Source organism: Rhodnius prolixus, unplaced genomic scaffold (genome assembly GCF_049639745.1).
Source record: "Rhodnius prolixus isolate KJV_2025 unplaced genomic scaffold, Rpr scaffold_2, whole genome shotgun sequence".
NCBI lineage: Eukaryota > Metazoa > Arthropoda > Insecta > Hemiptera > Reduviidae > Rhodnius > Rhodnius prolixus.
In genome coordinates, this window is record NW_027411592.1 from 27,766,939 (window position 1) to 27,783,193 (window position 16,255).

At 31.8% G+C, this 16,255-nt stretch overlaps 3 protein-coding genes across 10 annotated transcripts in view; 2 read left to right on the plus strand and 1 right to left on the minus strand.

Moving 5' to 3' along the window:
• Nucleotides 1–971, plus strand: part of LOC141449361 (beta-1,3-galactosyltransferase 1-like) — a 32,529-nt gene extending 31,558 nt beyond the window's left edge. For all 4 annotated transcript variants that reach the window (XR_012455477.1, XR_012455478.1, XR_012455479.1 and 1 more), the window contains one exon: nt 765–971. The gene's annotated coding sequence lies outside the window, so the exon portion shown is untranslated. The remainder of the gene's footprint in view (nt 1–764) is intronic.
• car (vacuolar protein sorting-associated protein 33A) lies at nt 641–13,176 on the minus strand. Of its 3 annotated transcripts, XM_074118727.1 has the most exons (14): nt 13,063–13,176; nt 12,621–12,738; nt 11,161–11,354; nt 10,991–11,072; nt 10,812–10,916; nt 9,723–9,880; nt 7,776–7,903; nt 7,388–7,505; nt 6,044–6,204; nt 5,810–5,964; nt 4,856–5,008; nt 2,926–3,166; nt 1,650–1,778; nt 641–1,570 (listed from the first exon to the last, which is right to left on the minus strand). In XM_074118727.1, coding segments are annotated over exons 1-14 (1,836 nt in total). In that variant the 5' UTR covers nt 13,065–13,176; the 3' UTR covers nt 641–1,478. The 3 variants fall into 3 exon arrangements, with proteins under 3 accessions (XP_073974828.1, XP_073974829.1, XP_073974830.1); XM_074118728.1 differs by lacking the exon at nt 13,063–13,176 and having other exon boundaries at nt 12,621–12,761; XM_074118729.1 differs by lacking the exons at nt 12,621–12,738; nt 13,063–13,176 and having other exon boundaries at nt 10,991–11,088; nt 11,161–11,291.
• Mob3 (MOB kinase activator 3) lies at nt 12,664–15,515 on the plus strand. Of its 3 annotated transcripts, none has more exons than XM_074118745.1 (6): nt 12,664–12,802; nt 13,512–13,621; nt 13,829–13,979; nt 14,375–14,602; nt 14,675–14,790; nt 14,862–15,515. In XM_074118745.1, exons 2-6 carry the CDS (start codon nt 13,556–13,558, stop codon nt 15,003–15,005), a joined length of 705 nt encoding a protein of 234 aa, XP_073974846.1. In that variant the 5' UTR covers nt 12,664–12,802; nt 13,512–13,555; the 3' UTR covers nt 15,006–15,515. The 3 variants fall into 3 exon arrangements, with proteins under 3 accessions (XP_073974846.1, XP_073974845.1, XP_073974844.1); XM_074118744.1 differs by lacking the exon at nt 12,664–12,802 and adding an exon at nt 13,191–13,348; XM_074118743.1 differs by lacking the exon at nt 12,664–12,802 and adding an exon at nt 13,212–13,445.
• The last annotated feature ends 740 nt before the right edge of the window (nt 15,516–16,255 follow it).

Sequence of the window (16,255 nt, forward strand, 5' to 3'; positions counted from 1 at the left end):
AGTAACTGTTTAAAGAACCTAACATAGGTTCGTTCTACCACATTTAAGTAATTCATAGCCCAGATTTCCGATCCATACAGATGGGTCGCCGAAACTACTGCATCAAAAAGTTTAATTCTTGCATTCCAAAAGCTGCATATACTCTTCACCAAAATACTTATTATTTTTGCAATTTGATGTACAGATTTATCTACAAAATTTTAATACTACGAAATGTTTAAATACTAAGTTTGGTCGAAATCAATCAACCCAAAGTGCAACATCGTAGAAGCGTTCTTTCTAGAAAATAGCTCTCAAAATGTTATTTAAACTTAACATATTCTGAACTTAAAGCCTTTTCTCTCTTAACTTGAAAATTTTTCTCGAAATTAATATTAGGGGTTGGAAGGTTTTCTCTTCATTCACTTTCTATTCGGTCAGTGGAAAAGTTATTAATCTGATATATGACACTATCATGCGACTTTCTCTCAACACAATTCTTAATGGTAACGTCTTCGGCGCCATCTATTTATAATAGGTCAACCTTTCTTTAGCAAAATGGCTATAACGCACAACATTGCAATTCTCTAACGGCTTCTGAACTTGACTCCTTAGACAAGAACCGTTTTGTGTGCGTAATAGATTAAAAAAAACAACTATCTTGGCATTTTCCCTTTATTTTCACTACAGCTTTTATAGAAAGGAACAAAATTACAAAAAAAAAAAACTCAGAAAGTGAGACTTTTTATGTTAAAATGTTACCTTAATAAAAACACCATTTTTAGAGCGTTTTAGAGCCTCAGACAAATAGAAAGCTATTGTCTAAAAAGCGGATCTGGGTCTATGCCAGCGGCAGGGATGAAGAAAGGTCAAAAACGTTTATTCAGTAACTTGAGGTTGATCCTTCTAGAAATGCAAACAAGAAATGCTGAGACATATTTGGGTACACCGAGAAACAAGTGCTGAGAGTGAAGCAAGCAAATTAATTCCCAGACGGTCAAAAACTGTTCCATATGCAAGGGTTTCATTCTCAATTTTTAGCACACGGAAGACTTTTTTCTACCTAGCCTTGGAACAAGTCTTGTGGCTGATGAATGATTATTTAATTTCTATTAAAAATACATGTTTGTACACAAATATATATATATGTATATATATATAAAATTTTAACACTGTATGTACTCACTAATTTGTAAAAAATAAAATAAATATAAAAAAATCTATTACCATGTAATCTCTGAAGAGGAGAAAAGAAAAAAATAAATCGCTAAAACTTGTATCCAGCTGGCAAAAATTCTATTACCTACATTCATTTCTTTATGAAACTAAAATATATGTTTCTGGTTGATAATCAATAAATAAATATTTACAAATAGTTCGTAATAAATATTCTTTCGAGGACTGATAATTTTCTCCAGTGTACTGATCCAAATTGAAGCGCCACGACGAGATAAAACTTTACTGGAATGAAGTACGAAATAATTTACACAAAAATACTGCTAATAGGCTTTTCCTAATGGCTCCATGAGAGTTCTGATGAAAGTATTGCCATTGATCAATTTTGTAGTTGCTATGATGTATTCAACATTGGCTACAAAGAAAAAAAAATAAATAAATAGCAGATAGTTTAATTTGTAGCAAATATTTAAATAACAATTACTTTTTCTTACCATCTTCCTGCTGACTCAAGAATCTTAAAGCAGATATTTCTGAAAAAGTACATCCACCAAGAAAAAATACCATAACAATCTTAGGCGTCTCCATTTGACTTCCAGATATTTGGCTACCAATAGAGCCTCCTAGTTTTTACAAAGAAATAATTTAACAATTAATTAAATCCTTTAATTTACTTGTTAGGTGATCATAAAAAGCATCATTTTAAATATGTTTAGATCTTTAAAGTTCATAAGCGGTTAATACTATCACCTGAAAAGCTGCAATATTGATATTGCTTAAAAAGGAGACCTATCATTCCATTTGAGGGAGAGGATGATCAAAGAGGTCTATATTATTTTATTACACCAAAATCCTTCCACCCAAATAACTTTTTTGTTAGCCCAAGATGTTAAAATTACTAATGGTTTATAGAGGATCATTGATAAAGAAGTTTATTTGATTTACGACCAATCCCCCACAAACTAAAATTAATTCTAATTGTAACAACAATAATGTAATTGGTGTAAAGTGTTGGTAGTGCGCAGTACGGTTAAGAAAGTCAACGGACTAATAATAATAAATAAGTAGAGGACAGAGTTCGGTAAGGTAAAGAACCCTGGTGAGTGGTGGGGAGAAGTGACAGAGACAGAACTTGGTAAGCCATTGCCGAGAGAAGTCCACGAGTTGCTGCGAATTGAATAACTAGCCGATTGGCGTGAGGTGAGCCAGATCTCAGATTAAACCCCTCTGTGCACCCATAATCACTCACCAGGGTTCAGGCATTAACTCTTGTTAATTAGTAATTATCGTTTAACCAGAGGTTATTTATTTAGTTAAAAGAGTTTCAGTTTATTTTGTTATTAGTTATTTTAAGTGATATTTTTCGTTTATTACTGTTATTCATTACAGGATTTTTATGTTTTGGAAATTTATTATAGTGGGTGATTACGTATATATGTCTGTACGTTAGAATAAGTAATTAAGTAATAAATAGCTAACTAATTAACTATATCTTTTCCTCCCCTCTACCTTTGTGAATGGTGGTGTGAGTGTGAGGGTGAATGTGTGCTTACAGAAACTGAAGGAGAGCGCGCGCGTCAGAGGGACCGCGTGCTGTGGAGTAGGTAAGTACCAGAGAGGTTTACAACAACTTTTTGAACAATGTTCATTACTTTCTAAAAACTTGTACGCCATATTAAACGTTAAATGAATGTCCGTGATTGACAAAACCGCAGCCGTCGATGAGTAATCAAAAATTAAAAAAAAATTATTTAGTATTTCATTTAGTACTTCTCTTATGATGATTAGCAGAAAGTGGCTGTGTTGTATCAATGGAAGGCCCTGGAAGCAAGCTGATTACATCATTGACAGACCGCCATGACCCTGCTCTACTCAAATGTTGGACCAATCTTACGCTTAAAGGTGCATATACACTGTGAACATATGAGATGTCACTAGGTGTTGTTTCGCTGCCATCTTCTACAGTTAAACGTAAAGTCTTCCTTAATACTGTATACGTTCTTGACCCTTGCTGGAACATCAAAGACAAATATTTTTATAGCTGTGGCTGTTTATACTACTGACTTTTAATGTGTATATATTTTTCTAATTGAGATTTTTATTCCTTTTTTTCGGCGGAACAAGGGAGACAGAACCGAAGTGCGCTTTTCCCCCGCTGACTCTGGGCTAACGTGGGTAGTGAAAGTGAGCTCCTGGCTGAAAATCAGGTATAGTGGTTGATCAAGTGGTTGAGGTCGATTACAATGGAGATGGGGCCGCGCTATTTGACAGATTGGTCAGATCTTTAGACGGGTATACCCCATATTCTTTCTCGGAATAGAACAGAACTTTGCAATATAAAGCTTGACCTTAAACAAAGCTTGATTATTGTGTTCACTTTTCAGGAAGTAGCACGAATAACAATAACTTTTTTCTATAGGGCTCAACATTCGCGGTAGTAATAAATTTGACCAAAAATCTTGACGGGTCTAGAAGGCTGCGTTTCTCAGGGCCCAGTTCTGTTCTTAGTTCCATCCATTTTCAATTTACACTCAACACGACAAGAGACTAACCTGGACTATTCACATTATTCTGAAAGTAAGACTGGCCTACCTAATTCTCAGACAGCTCAATTATCTAATTTAACGACGGACATCTCTGAAACTGCAAGGCTCCAGACTACTTTATACATTTTTACAATGACTTTTTTAGCTAGTTTTTCGTCCCGATGCCAGTAAAACTGCATCGCTGAAATTGCAGGGTTTTTTACGTTTGGTTCATACTGAATTAAAAATCCACTGGAAGCTGGTAGTAAAGTTCAAGATTGCGTAGATAGGACTATCTAAGGATTTTAAGAACATACGAATTATAGAAGCAGGACAACAGCTAGGGCAGAAAACAGGCCGTCAGAATCAGGTGACTAAAGCCACAGGGACGAACTACAAAACTTTACAGACAGATACAATTAAAAATATACAATTTGTATAAAATGCTGGAGCAAAAATAAAGATGTTTTTCTTTTTTTCTTCACTAGACATTTGATCGTAATGGAATTTAATTTCATGGATAAGAAATTGTAATTAATCACATTTTACATAAATCTAAAAATATTTTGGCTTCTGATTTTATAATTGTTTTAGATTTTTCTGACTTTAAATTATATTTAGACTTATAAGATGTAACTAAAAAATATATCAGTACATGACTTGGTCACTCCAAAGAACTGCAGCAAAAGGGGTTCTACATAATATAATCGTTACATATTAATTAAATATTTATTATTGATTTTTCAAATACTATATTAAGCGATCCAAAATTTTAATATGACTAGAAAAAGTTGAAACTGAAATTTCAGCTATAAATAATAAATAAATACGAATAAATTGAGTTGTAATAGCCAAATACTGTTCCTAGAGTAAGTGCAAATAATAGTGACAACTTTTTGTTGTTTCTCTAGATTGAAGGTATTAACCATAAAATTAACCAAGCATTGAGTGTACTAAACAAAGATCCAAGAGGTCTTAAAAGTTCTTTTATCCTATGCTAACACTAAATAACTTTTAAGAGAAGTAATTATTTTGATCTACGTGTAATCCAACGTACTTTTTATTTATTTTATTATTTTAATTAAGGTACATTAATTGGAAAACCTAACTATTAAATGCTACATTTTCAAGTAAGCTTCAAAATGCCTTATCTTTGGCTGCATTAACGAGCTTACCTGAACTTTTATTAAGCCAGCATCCTCCAAATTTGTAAGCGTCAAGATGTAATGAAAGCCATAAGTTTGAATAATCTCTCTCTTATAATGGTCAAGAACTTTTTGCTTTAGTCCACTATTGGTTGCCGACTGCATACATATTAATCTTAATACCTATTGCAAAAACATTTCAAACGAGTTGGTTGAAAAGTCATCGATTAACAATGTTCTTTTTGTTACAAACTTTCAAATAAAAAAACAAAATATATATTCAAGTATGTTTTACTTTCTTTTGCTCTACTAGAAAGAAAAGCTATTTTCTTGAATTATTTTTTTTCTAAAACAGGTTTAACGTTTTTCTTTAAGCTTCGTATTGCAGATATGTAGATCCAAAATTTATTTTATTTGAATTTTTGGTTTTGTTTTTCTTTGTTTTTTCTTGTTTTTCTGTACCAGACTCAAATATTGCGAAAGATTTTTCATTAACAATAAAATATATATATGTCTATGTCTACAATTTATATTAGAATATTTTCCCAGCAAAAAACTTCTTAAGACAGTTGTGGAAGAAAAGGTGGATTTAGCTTCCGTTTATGGTCATTAATTTGCAATCAAAACTTGTGCTGAAGAAAACCTGCGAATGGATTTTAGAAATAGGGAAATTTTAAAGGGAGTTCACGTTCCATCAAAACGACCTATATTGAACCAATAAACAACTAGGGATAATTCGAATTTTGCAAAAATGTACGTATAACCTAAATCTTCATTAAAAAAAATGCGTGTTCACTTTTTTTTAAACATAAATAAGGAATGCATAACTCAAGGAAAGAAGAGTTCGGTCTATTTAGTTTTCGTTAAGTCCTTCACAGTCCTTGTTTCTTTGTTAATAATTGACCGCTGATCAGAAAATATCAGTAAAACCAAATTAGTAAATAGTAAATTTAATACTTTTAGAATAGAACTTTAGATTTTAACCTTGACAATGGGTTGTTGATGTGCAATGCAATCTTCAATGTGTGTCTGTATTTTCTCGGTATCAACTCCCATCATCAGTTCTTGTTCTAACATAAGCGAATCGAGAAATTCGTTAGAGTCCGTAACACTTTTAATTAATTCAGCTATTGTTGTATCTAAAATGAAATAAAAAACTAAAAATCATTATTCTAACGAGGACTATAGTACAAATAAAGAACAGTAAAAAATACGTACGAACGGCTAGAGACTTTTTGGTAGCCATCATATGTGGTAATTTAGCCACGAACTGTTTCATTTTTTCCATACTCTGGTCTGAATGTCTCTCTTCTAGTTGAGATGAAATTAATTTAGCTTTTTTACTTAAAGCAGCACCAACTGCATTAAAATTCTTATCTCTTAAAAAATAACCATAAATACATGAATTAATTACAAACATAATTTCTGCGCTTTTCTTACTAGAAATGAATAAAAATAATAACAGATTCAATAATATTATAAATAATACTAATCTTTTGCATCCAACGATCTCAAATTTTACGCGCCTTAAATTAAAAAAAATTAATATAAGCATTAATAATCTACATTTATACAAATGTATGCGTACATTTCTCTTAATTTAAATTCTTCATCAGATACGAATAACCACTAATCAAGTGAGTCATGAGTAAGGTTACACACAACCACTGCTGGTCAAGGCAAACGGCACACCTACCCCCCAGCGGTCCTGCCAGTTGGGTGCCCATGCCGATTAAATCTGGCCTCATGCCTTTTTATAAGGCACGATAGATCAGTAAAATCTCCAAAGGAAGAGTCATAAGAATACCCCATATTCAATCAAAGACAAAGAATCGACACAAAACCAAGCCGTATTTTCAGACTCGCTGATAAGAATTTTATCTTTCAGTCGCAACACCAATTTTCGCAGTTAGTTTATTAGTAAATACCGACAATGGAACTAACCACATCTACTAATTCGTAAGCATAGAGGTAACCAGAAAAAGAAAGTCATTCCTCAATGAACAAATAGGTCACACAAAGAATTATTGTAATTTAGAAAGTAGGTAAAGTGGCAGGAGCTCAGCATTTTAATCTCAACCCAAAACACCACTCAGAGTCATCCAAAACCATCAACACTGAAAATTCAGCGGTTGATTAACTTTTTTAAAATCCTTCATAAAAACAAGCCGAACCGAACAAGAAAAAGCACCTAACTACTCCTATCTGACTACTGAAATCACGGACGAAGTACAAGATCGTCAGTCAGGACTGTCCGAGACCAACGCTCCTACAAACATTACTATTTTAAAAGGCTTGATCCTACAAATAGTAACACCTCTATTTCCACAACAAGAAATATTACTTTTGAACATAATATCCCCTCCTAAAGAAAAAAAAACTAACAATTGGCAACCTTAGAAAGCTGTGTTTCCACAGTTTAACAGGTGAACTGCTATGCTAACGGACTAAAGGCACGAACTACAACATTCACGCTTATCCAGTTACTTTATATCATATAAAATATATATTTATACTCGTTCGTTTTACTTTACACAATGTTAATACTTGAAAAGCTACTACCTAATCTCTGCATATAATTCGTCTCCAGAATTAAGTATAACCTGTTTTTTGTCAATCATAATTTCATTTGGTTCATCATCTGTATCACAAAATTTTTCAGCTGGTAAATTAACAGAAGCTGAAAAAAAACAAAATAATAGGTAACCAATGATTAGACAAAGGGCAAATCGACAATGTTTCAAAAAGATTAATATACTTTTTGTCATTATTTGGATGGTTCTGACACATTCTTCTTATCATTTTATACATATATTTCATTATTTCTTCAGATTAAAGGCTTTGCTATGTCATTAATTAATTAATTCATTAATATAGAAAAAAGACTACATAACCTTAGTGCTGTTTAGTAAATGACCACTAAAAATTAAAACACTAAAAATTACTCAACTGTTTTTTATCTCAAATATCTCATCAATAAGTCCTTCATATGTAAGCTGGGTAGCTAGCGGTGTAAGAAGATCAACAGCTCTATCTAAAAGAACTAAGTGATCTATTTGTGATACCGATGGAAAAGTCCTAAATGGAACAAATGAAAATAAGTTACTTTCTAATTATCTAATTTCCTAATAATATAATTATATCATACATCAAGTTATTTGAAATCATTATGTAGATATTTACCACAGAATACATGTTATATTTGAAAACTCATAAGGATTTCTCTTATACTTGTCTGACTTGGAATTTTTTACTAAATATTATTACAATGTATATAGGTTCATTATATTGACTTATTTTCGTATACTTCTCCTTTCTTTAGGGAAGGAGGTAAACCGACCGATGACACCAAAATTAAAGTTTTGCTTTAAGTTGAAAATGTGGTTCTTAACATATTTTTTTTTACTCGTGCATAAAATAAACGCTTTTAAAAACTGCTGCAATCTATGTATAAATTCTAACATAGCAAAAATTTTACAGTGGTAGTAGATTACCATCTATGGAAGGAGGTGGTATTATGTAAAAAGTAGGAGAATCGCTATAAATATATTTTGAAGTTCTTTAACTCCGTTTTTTTTTTGTTTCGAGCCTACAATATAAATAACTTAATGTACATATGTTATATCAATCCATTACCAACAAATGAATGCAAAACTTCATGTTTTCAAATGAATTTCGTGCCTTGGTATGTTGCCTCAAGTTTGGGGATATATGGCATAAAATCCTACAAAAATTTCAGATTTTATTTGGTCAGAGTTTTTTACATTGTCCACCTCACATAGTTAATTGCAAACTGGAAACACTAATTTTGCGAGTTAACTAGCAATAACAAAACAGTTCGAGTATAGGGGGCTTAAATGCGGATTTTTCCACAGTGCACAGTCTCAATGAAAACATGAAAGGTGAATCATATATGATCTATGGAAAATATACTATAGCTGTCTATTGACGCTCAGAGGAAAGCTTTAGCTTTTAATGATAAACATTAGCCAGAAAAGAAACAAGAATAGATTTGGTCGCTAAGGTTAGTGAGGATCTCATTTATTTTCTTGCCACATGTTCCTGTACACACGGAAAATAGAATTGCCCAGCTTGGTGATGCAAACCCTTCCAGGGAACAAATATCTCTCAATAAATTTAATTAAGGGGAAGAGATTTAGCTATGCGGTTTGCGTATTGGATTCCCAAGTGGAGATCTAAAATATAAACCATAAAATTACTCTTCCTCAACCTGTGGCTCTTTGACCTTTGAAAAACTTTTTTCTTTGCCTGAAGAACAACCTGATTTTGCTAGAGGTCCTGATCCTTTGCTTTTCTTACCGTGATGTGATGCCATATTTTTCAAATTGTCCTTTACTCCTCCACACTCTGCAGCTGTCCTATACGGAATCTACTTCGTTGTTTTTTTTTTAAATAGGTACTCATATAACCTCTTCACGACAATTTAACAATCCAAACTGTGTGAATTCCCCAACCACGGCCCAACTCTTCTATTCGATCTTCATCTTCGTAGATTTCTTTGACTTCACTATTCTTTCTAACTTAAATTATTTTTTAATACATTTTCCAAGAATGGTCCTCTAATTGACCGTAACACTTTTCTTTTTAAATACTTAATTTCGTCTCATCTATCTATTTAAGTACAGATTCCATTTATGAGCAGGGTTTTGAGAATCTCTTAATAGACAAAAAACATCATTATTAGGTCCTACATGGTGGCATTTAGCAAAGCATAAAAGAGGGCTCCTCCTAATGCGATTAACTCATCATTATTATACAACTGGCAAAGTAATGTTTAGTAAAAGTACAAATTTTAAGAAATTTTGCCTAATTGTTGAATAATTGTAGCACACATAAAATATAAAAGTATTTCGTTATTATCTCTAATTGCACATACCTGTCTTCATGTGAAAGTCGACCCATTAAAGACCAAACATGAGCGGCTGTTTCACCTTTACCAGAAACTCTAGGAATTTTACCGTAAAGTGTTTGAATGAGCATAATGGCTTGTGCAGCTTGGTACAAAGAAGTGGGATCCTTTTCCAAATAAAAATCCTGTATATGATTAGCAATATTACTATTACTTGCAAATAGAAAAGTTACGCAATAAAAAGATCAAAGTTAAAAAAAAAATCATAGCGCTAAAGTTCTCAGAGTACCTTAGATAAAAAAAGAAATAATCGGAAGTCTGAAAACCTGAAATGATCTTCGTAGAGACCAAGAAATATAGGACTTATTTTATGTGCCCAACACGGACACTTTTTCCTTTTTTTGCACCCACAAAACGATGCATAAGATATTTGTTATTTTAAGAAAATGTTTCTAACCAGCATTGTAATACCACGAATGGTAAGGGTTAACACATCTTAGGAAATATTCTACTTCACCTTATACGATATTAGTATAATAAAATAAGTATTGTATCATTAATATTCTAGATAAAAATAGATCCGTCATAACACGTTTTTTTCTTTAATTCTGACTAGTTTCAAATAGTCCCCGGAAATTAATATTGTTCCACAAGTTCCTCAACATATACGTAATTCGGGAAGCACAGATTCAATTTAAGTAATGTACAGAATCGGTGGCGCATTTCAATGAGGACTGTCCGCGCTTTAAGCAATGCAGATTGAGGATCTTTGGGATAGATTTGAAAATGTGTTGTAATGAGACTGGTACCTTAAAAAATAAATACTATGACGATTGCAAGTGAGAATTGGATGAAAGTAGGATTTTCTATCGGTTAGGATATGAGCCTATTCGTGACCAATATCCAACACCTTAGAGGACACGTTTAAATCTGTAAATATCCTTGCATTATTCCATACATTTTTGAGCTCTAATAATATTCACATGTATAATAAAAGAAAGAAAAAAAAAAACATGCTAAACTAAATGGTATATCTTAAAAGTACTAACTAGCACGTTTATCCACTAATTACACTTTTGTCAATTTAAGCAAAGAAAAATGAAAAATCTGTATAACCTTAAATGTTAAATCCACTTCCATTGACAACAAATCACTATCAAATGGAAATATGTCACAAGGAAGATCTTCAATAAAATTGAAATTACCAAAAACTCCTTTGGCCTAAAAATGTACAAAAAAGTTAAGAGCGTACGATTACAAATTTTGTTACTTCTTTTTTATTAAATAATTAGTACTTGTAATCTCGTTTCACATGGCTGACTTCGTCTTGGTACAAAAAACAAGTGACATTCCTTTCTAATTCCACTCCTTTCCTCTCTAATAAATTTTAAAACTAAATATTTATGATTTAAGAAATTATAAAAATATTTAAACATATTATATTAATTTACTAATTTTTATTTACCCATGAATATTTTCTGCGATCAAATCCATTAGATGCAAATGTGGTCGAGATATAAAGATAATATTTTTAACATTAGTAGGGGGTAACTTCCCACTCTTTAATGGGAACATTTTCTGAACATTATGATCTTTTAACAACCCATACTTTGCAATGATTCCAATTGGGCCCGCTAAGGCTTCATCCCAAACAACTGCCTAAAAAAAGACAAAAATGCATTAAAAGAAAAATCTGAGAAACAGTTGTACTTTTTATTAACAACATTTTGACAGTATTTCTAAAGTACATTTCGGAGCTTATATATAAAAAAAAAAAAAAAAAATATGTAAGAAACGTTAGAAGCTACCTATGTAATTTTTTTCAACGATTTGGATTAAAAACTTTGTCAGATATCTTTTTCACGATAGTCTGCTTTATTCCTGTGATTTTTGTACAAACAAGATTCGCCAAAAAGTTACTATTATTCAGAAATGAAATGATGGGGATTATATACGGCCAGCTAAGCGGATTACATCGTGAATGAGAACATTATTGATTAATCTACCTTAAATTTAGGCAACCTAAACTTCTAATGGGTTTTAACTTATTTTTGTGTTCTCGCATTTAACGAAACGAGCAGCTCTTCCACATTAAAAATCATTCAGTAAAATAAGGAAGAGTAAGCTTTCAAGGCAACGGATTTCTTCAACTCTCTCACATTATAAAAAAGTCATTACGCAAAACCTCATATTATGCAGATGGTAAGCGATTACTTTCTAAATGCAAAGCATTATTAATAATAATAGATTGTGCAAATCGCTAATGACATAATTTTACTACTTGTAGTTCAAGACTGTTTCTCATCAATAAACTAACACAAATGATATTTTTATCGTTCTACAGTCCTCACATGCTGCTGCGACACGTTTTTCATTTGACTCGCGACGCGACGAGTAGTCACGAAAACTTGAGTCTGATTTCGTGCACTTTGACTGCTTGATAAGGTTGGATATAAGGGTATATTTTATTTACATTATCTGAATTACAGCTCTTATAGTATAAAGCGGCGACATACAGCACACCTAATAAAAGTTAAAATATTTAGATTTAGAAAATATTCAAATTTTATATTTTATAAACTTACGTAAATCGATTTTGGTAATCTGTGAGTTTAAAATAAATAGATGTGTATTATACTTTAGGCTATTTGCAAATCAATTGATGTTTTTTAAATTCAGAAATCTCTTTCACAATATACAGTCTCTTTCTTCAAATAAAAATAAGAATATTCTTTCAATATTTTTTAATAGCTCAATAATAAATAAATTTCGAAAACAATGTTATGATGTCTGCATCTTATTCTCACTTTTTCGTTTGAATCTCATAGTAACTGAATTTGTTCACAATGTTAATCAAAAAAGGCTACATTTAAATTACTTTAGAACAATTATTAATTTTTTAAAAAAAGAAAACATAAAAATTACCTTCGGGCCATCACATTTGTCAATAAGTTGTAAAAGCTCTTTCCGAAGATGTTCTTGCAATAATGAAATATTAACTTTGCCACCGGCTAAATGGTTAGTCATCTTGAGCAGGATTTCCCTTTAAATTATAAATTTTGTTAACGGAATAATTAAACTGTCTCTCAATAAAACACAAGTCAATGGTAAGTATAGTAGTTCCTGCATTACTCCTTATCAGTTTTTTGTACTCCCACAGAATAAACAGTTTTGAGAAGGTTACTTATGACAACAATTGCTAAGATTTCAAACTTTTTTTTTCTATGTCGAATTCCCTCATTTTTTAAACATTTTGAAATTACGTAATGAAGAGAAAAGTTGTAATTGGCAAATCAAAATAATTAAGACTGATTAATGAAAAACGAAAATGGACTAAATAAAATACACTGCTTTGCAAGATACACACATATGTTTACGTTCATGAATGAAGATTTCACAATTTTCCAATTACAATTAATAACGTTCAGTCAAAGTTCAATAAAAAATGTTAATTTTAATATATATTTTCAACCACCAGTTTTTATGAAGTATAAAATGAACTATCATTATAACCTTCGATAGTAACCCTCTTGTTTTTCCTTAATCAAATCGTGAATCTTCGAAGTAGCTCGGTGCTAATAATATTTTTATTTTTTGCTTACTGCACTCTACTATTCTATTCAAACGTAGCAACATAAGAATAGGCATGTGAGGTATGCGGTGGCGAGCCGAATTGAACTTACCTAAATTGTATATATAATTAGTTCGAATACGATTTCTCGAAAATATAAAAATCTCAATAAATATAAGGTAATTTATATCCCCAAAAATAGCTAATATGTCTTTGAATTTACTGAACGGTTTTAATGTTCACAGATGTAATGTAAACAACCTTGCCTTTGATCCGTGTTTTCATTCTAATGGTTTTTAATGGTAATTTTGATATGTCGCTTAGCGGCTTTATGGAATTTTTCCAAAAAGGGAAGGTAAGTCAGCTTTTTAAAATTAATTGCTTCTCCATAGCCTTGTTTTAACACTGAAAAAAAAAGTTTTTAAAATTATTACTCTAGTGGATTATTTGTCCTTTTAGTTTCATAAAAAGCGAATTCGAAAAGCAACCAATAATTAACTCACATAGTATAAAATATTGTTTTAAGCATATGTATAAATGTTATTTCATGTTATATTTTCAGACTTTTAGACCCAACAAACGCTTTTCTCCAGGTACAATGCGGTATTCATTACACAAGCAAGCGCAGGCTTCCTTAAATTCCGGAATAAATCTTCGTTCCGTGGTTCAACTGCCAGAGGGGGAAGAATTAAACGACTGGATTGCAGTACATGGTTGATATTTTGACTATACTAATGATTGCGTTTTTTAGTTACAGGGTTAATAAAAAAATCTAGGTTTTGAATAGTAGTTTTTTGTTTTAATTTTTAGAAAAATTTCTGTAGTCCTTATTGAATAATTGCTTATCTAGACCTAATTTATTTAGGATTGATTTAGTTATAAATTGAAAATGAGGTTGAGTCCACCTTACGAATATAATGATTGCATTGGTTTTCGTTTTTAATTAACGGAAATGAATGGGTACCTCATGTATTTATTTAACACTCCTATAAATAATTTTAATTAATTTGTCAATCAACTAAAGCCTTCCCTTACTTATCTTATTAAAAACAGAAAATATTATCGGCGTACCTTTTTTGTGCTAATAAAAGTGTTTTTATTTTTTCAGTCGTTGATTTTTTTAATCGAATCAATCTAATATACGGAACAGTCTCAGATTATTGCACAGATGAAACATGTCCAACAATGTCTGGAGGACCAAGATTTGAATATCTTTGGGCAGATGGAGCAAAATTTAAAAAACCGACCCCACTTCCCGCCCCACAGTACGTTTTGCTATTAATGGATTGGGTAGAAGCTCAAATTAATAACGAAGCATTATTTCCAGTATCCACAGGTATCTAATGAAGTTATTTTCCGCTCAGTTATTCATCGGATGAATTGTTTTTTGATTGAAGTAAATTTTCAGATGTACCTTTCCCAAAGACATTCATACCCCTTTGCCGAAAAATTCTTGCACGATTGTTCAGGGTTTTTGTTCATGTGTACATTCACCATTTCGACAGAATTGTTGGTATAGGTGCTGTAAGTAAATATTATTTATCATAAACATTTTTTAAGAAGATATGAAAGGCAATAACCTGTACTTTTTTTAGGAACCTCATGTGAATACGTGTTACAAGCATTTTTACTATTTTGTTAGAGAATTTGATTTAGTAAATACGAAGGAGCTCGAACCTTTGAAAGAGATGACAATGAGGATATGTCGAGATGCCTCACCAGCAGCACCTGCACGTTAGATTATAATTCTATAAAAAACTGACACTAAACAATTACTACAACTGTGCCCTTTTATACTTTTCCATTTTTGTAGAAAAAAGTGATTATAGCAATTCGCGTATCACTAATACTTAGTGTTAAAAATTAGACACATTTTTCCCTCTAAGGGATCTAGTCCGAAAAAAAAGTTAAAGGAGTATTTATCTCATTTATTTCGTTTGTAATGTTAAATTTATTTATTTAGACAGCTTGAAGGTCAGAATGTCTTTTGTTAATAATAATTATGAAATACAAGTTTATATTTTAGTGAAACCAAAGATTCAAAAATTATGTTTATAAAATTATTCGCTATTGATTGAAAAATAACCTTGTTTTATTTATTGCCTATTTAGGTTGTTTTGGGCAGAATAATTCTGCGAATTAAATCTTGGATATACGACCAGTTAATTGTTCCATGTACGCATTATTATAATTTACTTATCAGTTTTTTGCATGTGAATGTGAAATTAAAGATTGAAAAATTCATACAAGTTCAATTAAATTCCTCAAATTCCATGTATGTTCTTTCTGTTCTCTACAGCAATGTAGAGCAATGCTCTTTCCATCTATAGTGCTTTCTATTAGATATTCTGTCCCATCTCCTTAAGGGTGTAAGCGGCTTCGGCAGCAGTAATCTCATCTGAACTGACATACTCATTCTATGGAAAACAAGCTGCATTTAACTCCGACAGCAGGTTCCTCTCTACAAACCTAAATAAAAAATTTGATTCACACATTTTGAATCCACTTTCCACCTCCGAATAGTGAACTCTAAGGAAGCCGGGAGCAGTTTCTCACTTCATAACATCTCAAGACATTTGAGCTGTAGCGCCTCTGCAAGCAATGTTTTCTCTATTGAAACATTCAAGAAGCTGTAGAGGCTTCGCTGATAAATGAACTCGCTCTGAGTTTATTGGCTATCCTTTGTTGCCTTAAAAATGTATTGGAGAGTCTTGATTTAAGTCGGTTACCAGTGAAGTCGGATCAGTGATGAATGAACTCTTAGAGTCCTGTGAAAAAAACTCGCCAAAGGAGGCGAAGGGTTCTCGAGATTGCCTTTCTTAGAAATTTCTATTAAGTGTTCTAAACTGCAGTCTGGATTTCAATGTCAGCTCTTAGACAATAAACCTACTGAATCGACGTTGATAGTGCATACATTTTTTTCGTGCACATTTGTTTTCAGCAAAACATACATAGGTTCAACAGTCCGCTTTTCACTTAATCATGGTTA

Excerpts from the sequence above, each read along its gene's own strand:
- car (XM_074118727.1), bottom strand. Across the intron at positions 11,073-11,160 it reads ATCGCAGAAAATATTCATGG|AGAGGAAAGGAGTGGAATTA; the intron begins GTAAATAAAAAT and ends AAAATTTATTAG. Across the intron at positions 7,904-9,722 it reads CGACTTTCACATGAAGACAG|GACTTTTCCATCGGTATCAC; the intron begins GTATGTGCAATT and ends TGTTCCATTTAG.
- Mob3 (XM_074118745.1), top strand. The coding sequence starts at position 13,556 with ATGGTTTTTAATGGTAATTTTGATATGTCGCTTAGCGGCTTTATGGAA. Across the intron at positions 14,603-14,674 it reads ATTATTTCCAGTATCCACAG|ATGTACCTTTCCCAAAGACA; the intron begins GTATCTAATGAA and ends GTAAATTTTCAG. Across the intron at positions 14,791-14,861 it reads GAATTGTTGGTATAGGTGCT|GAACCTCATGTGAATACGTG; the intron begins GTAAGTAAATAT and ends TACTTTTTTTAG.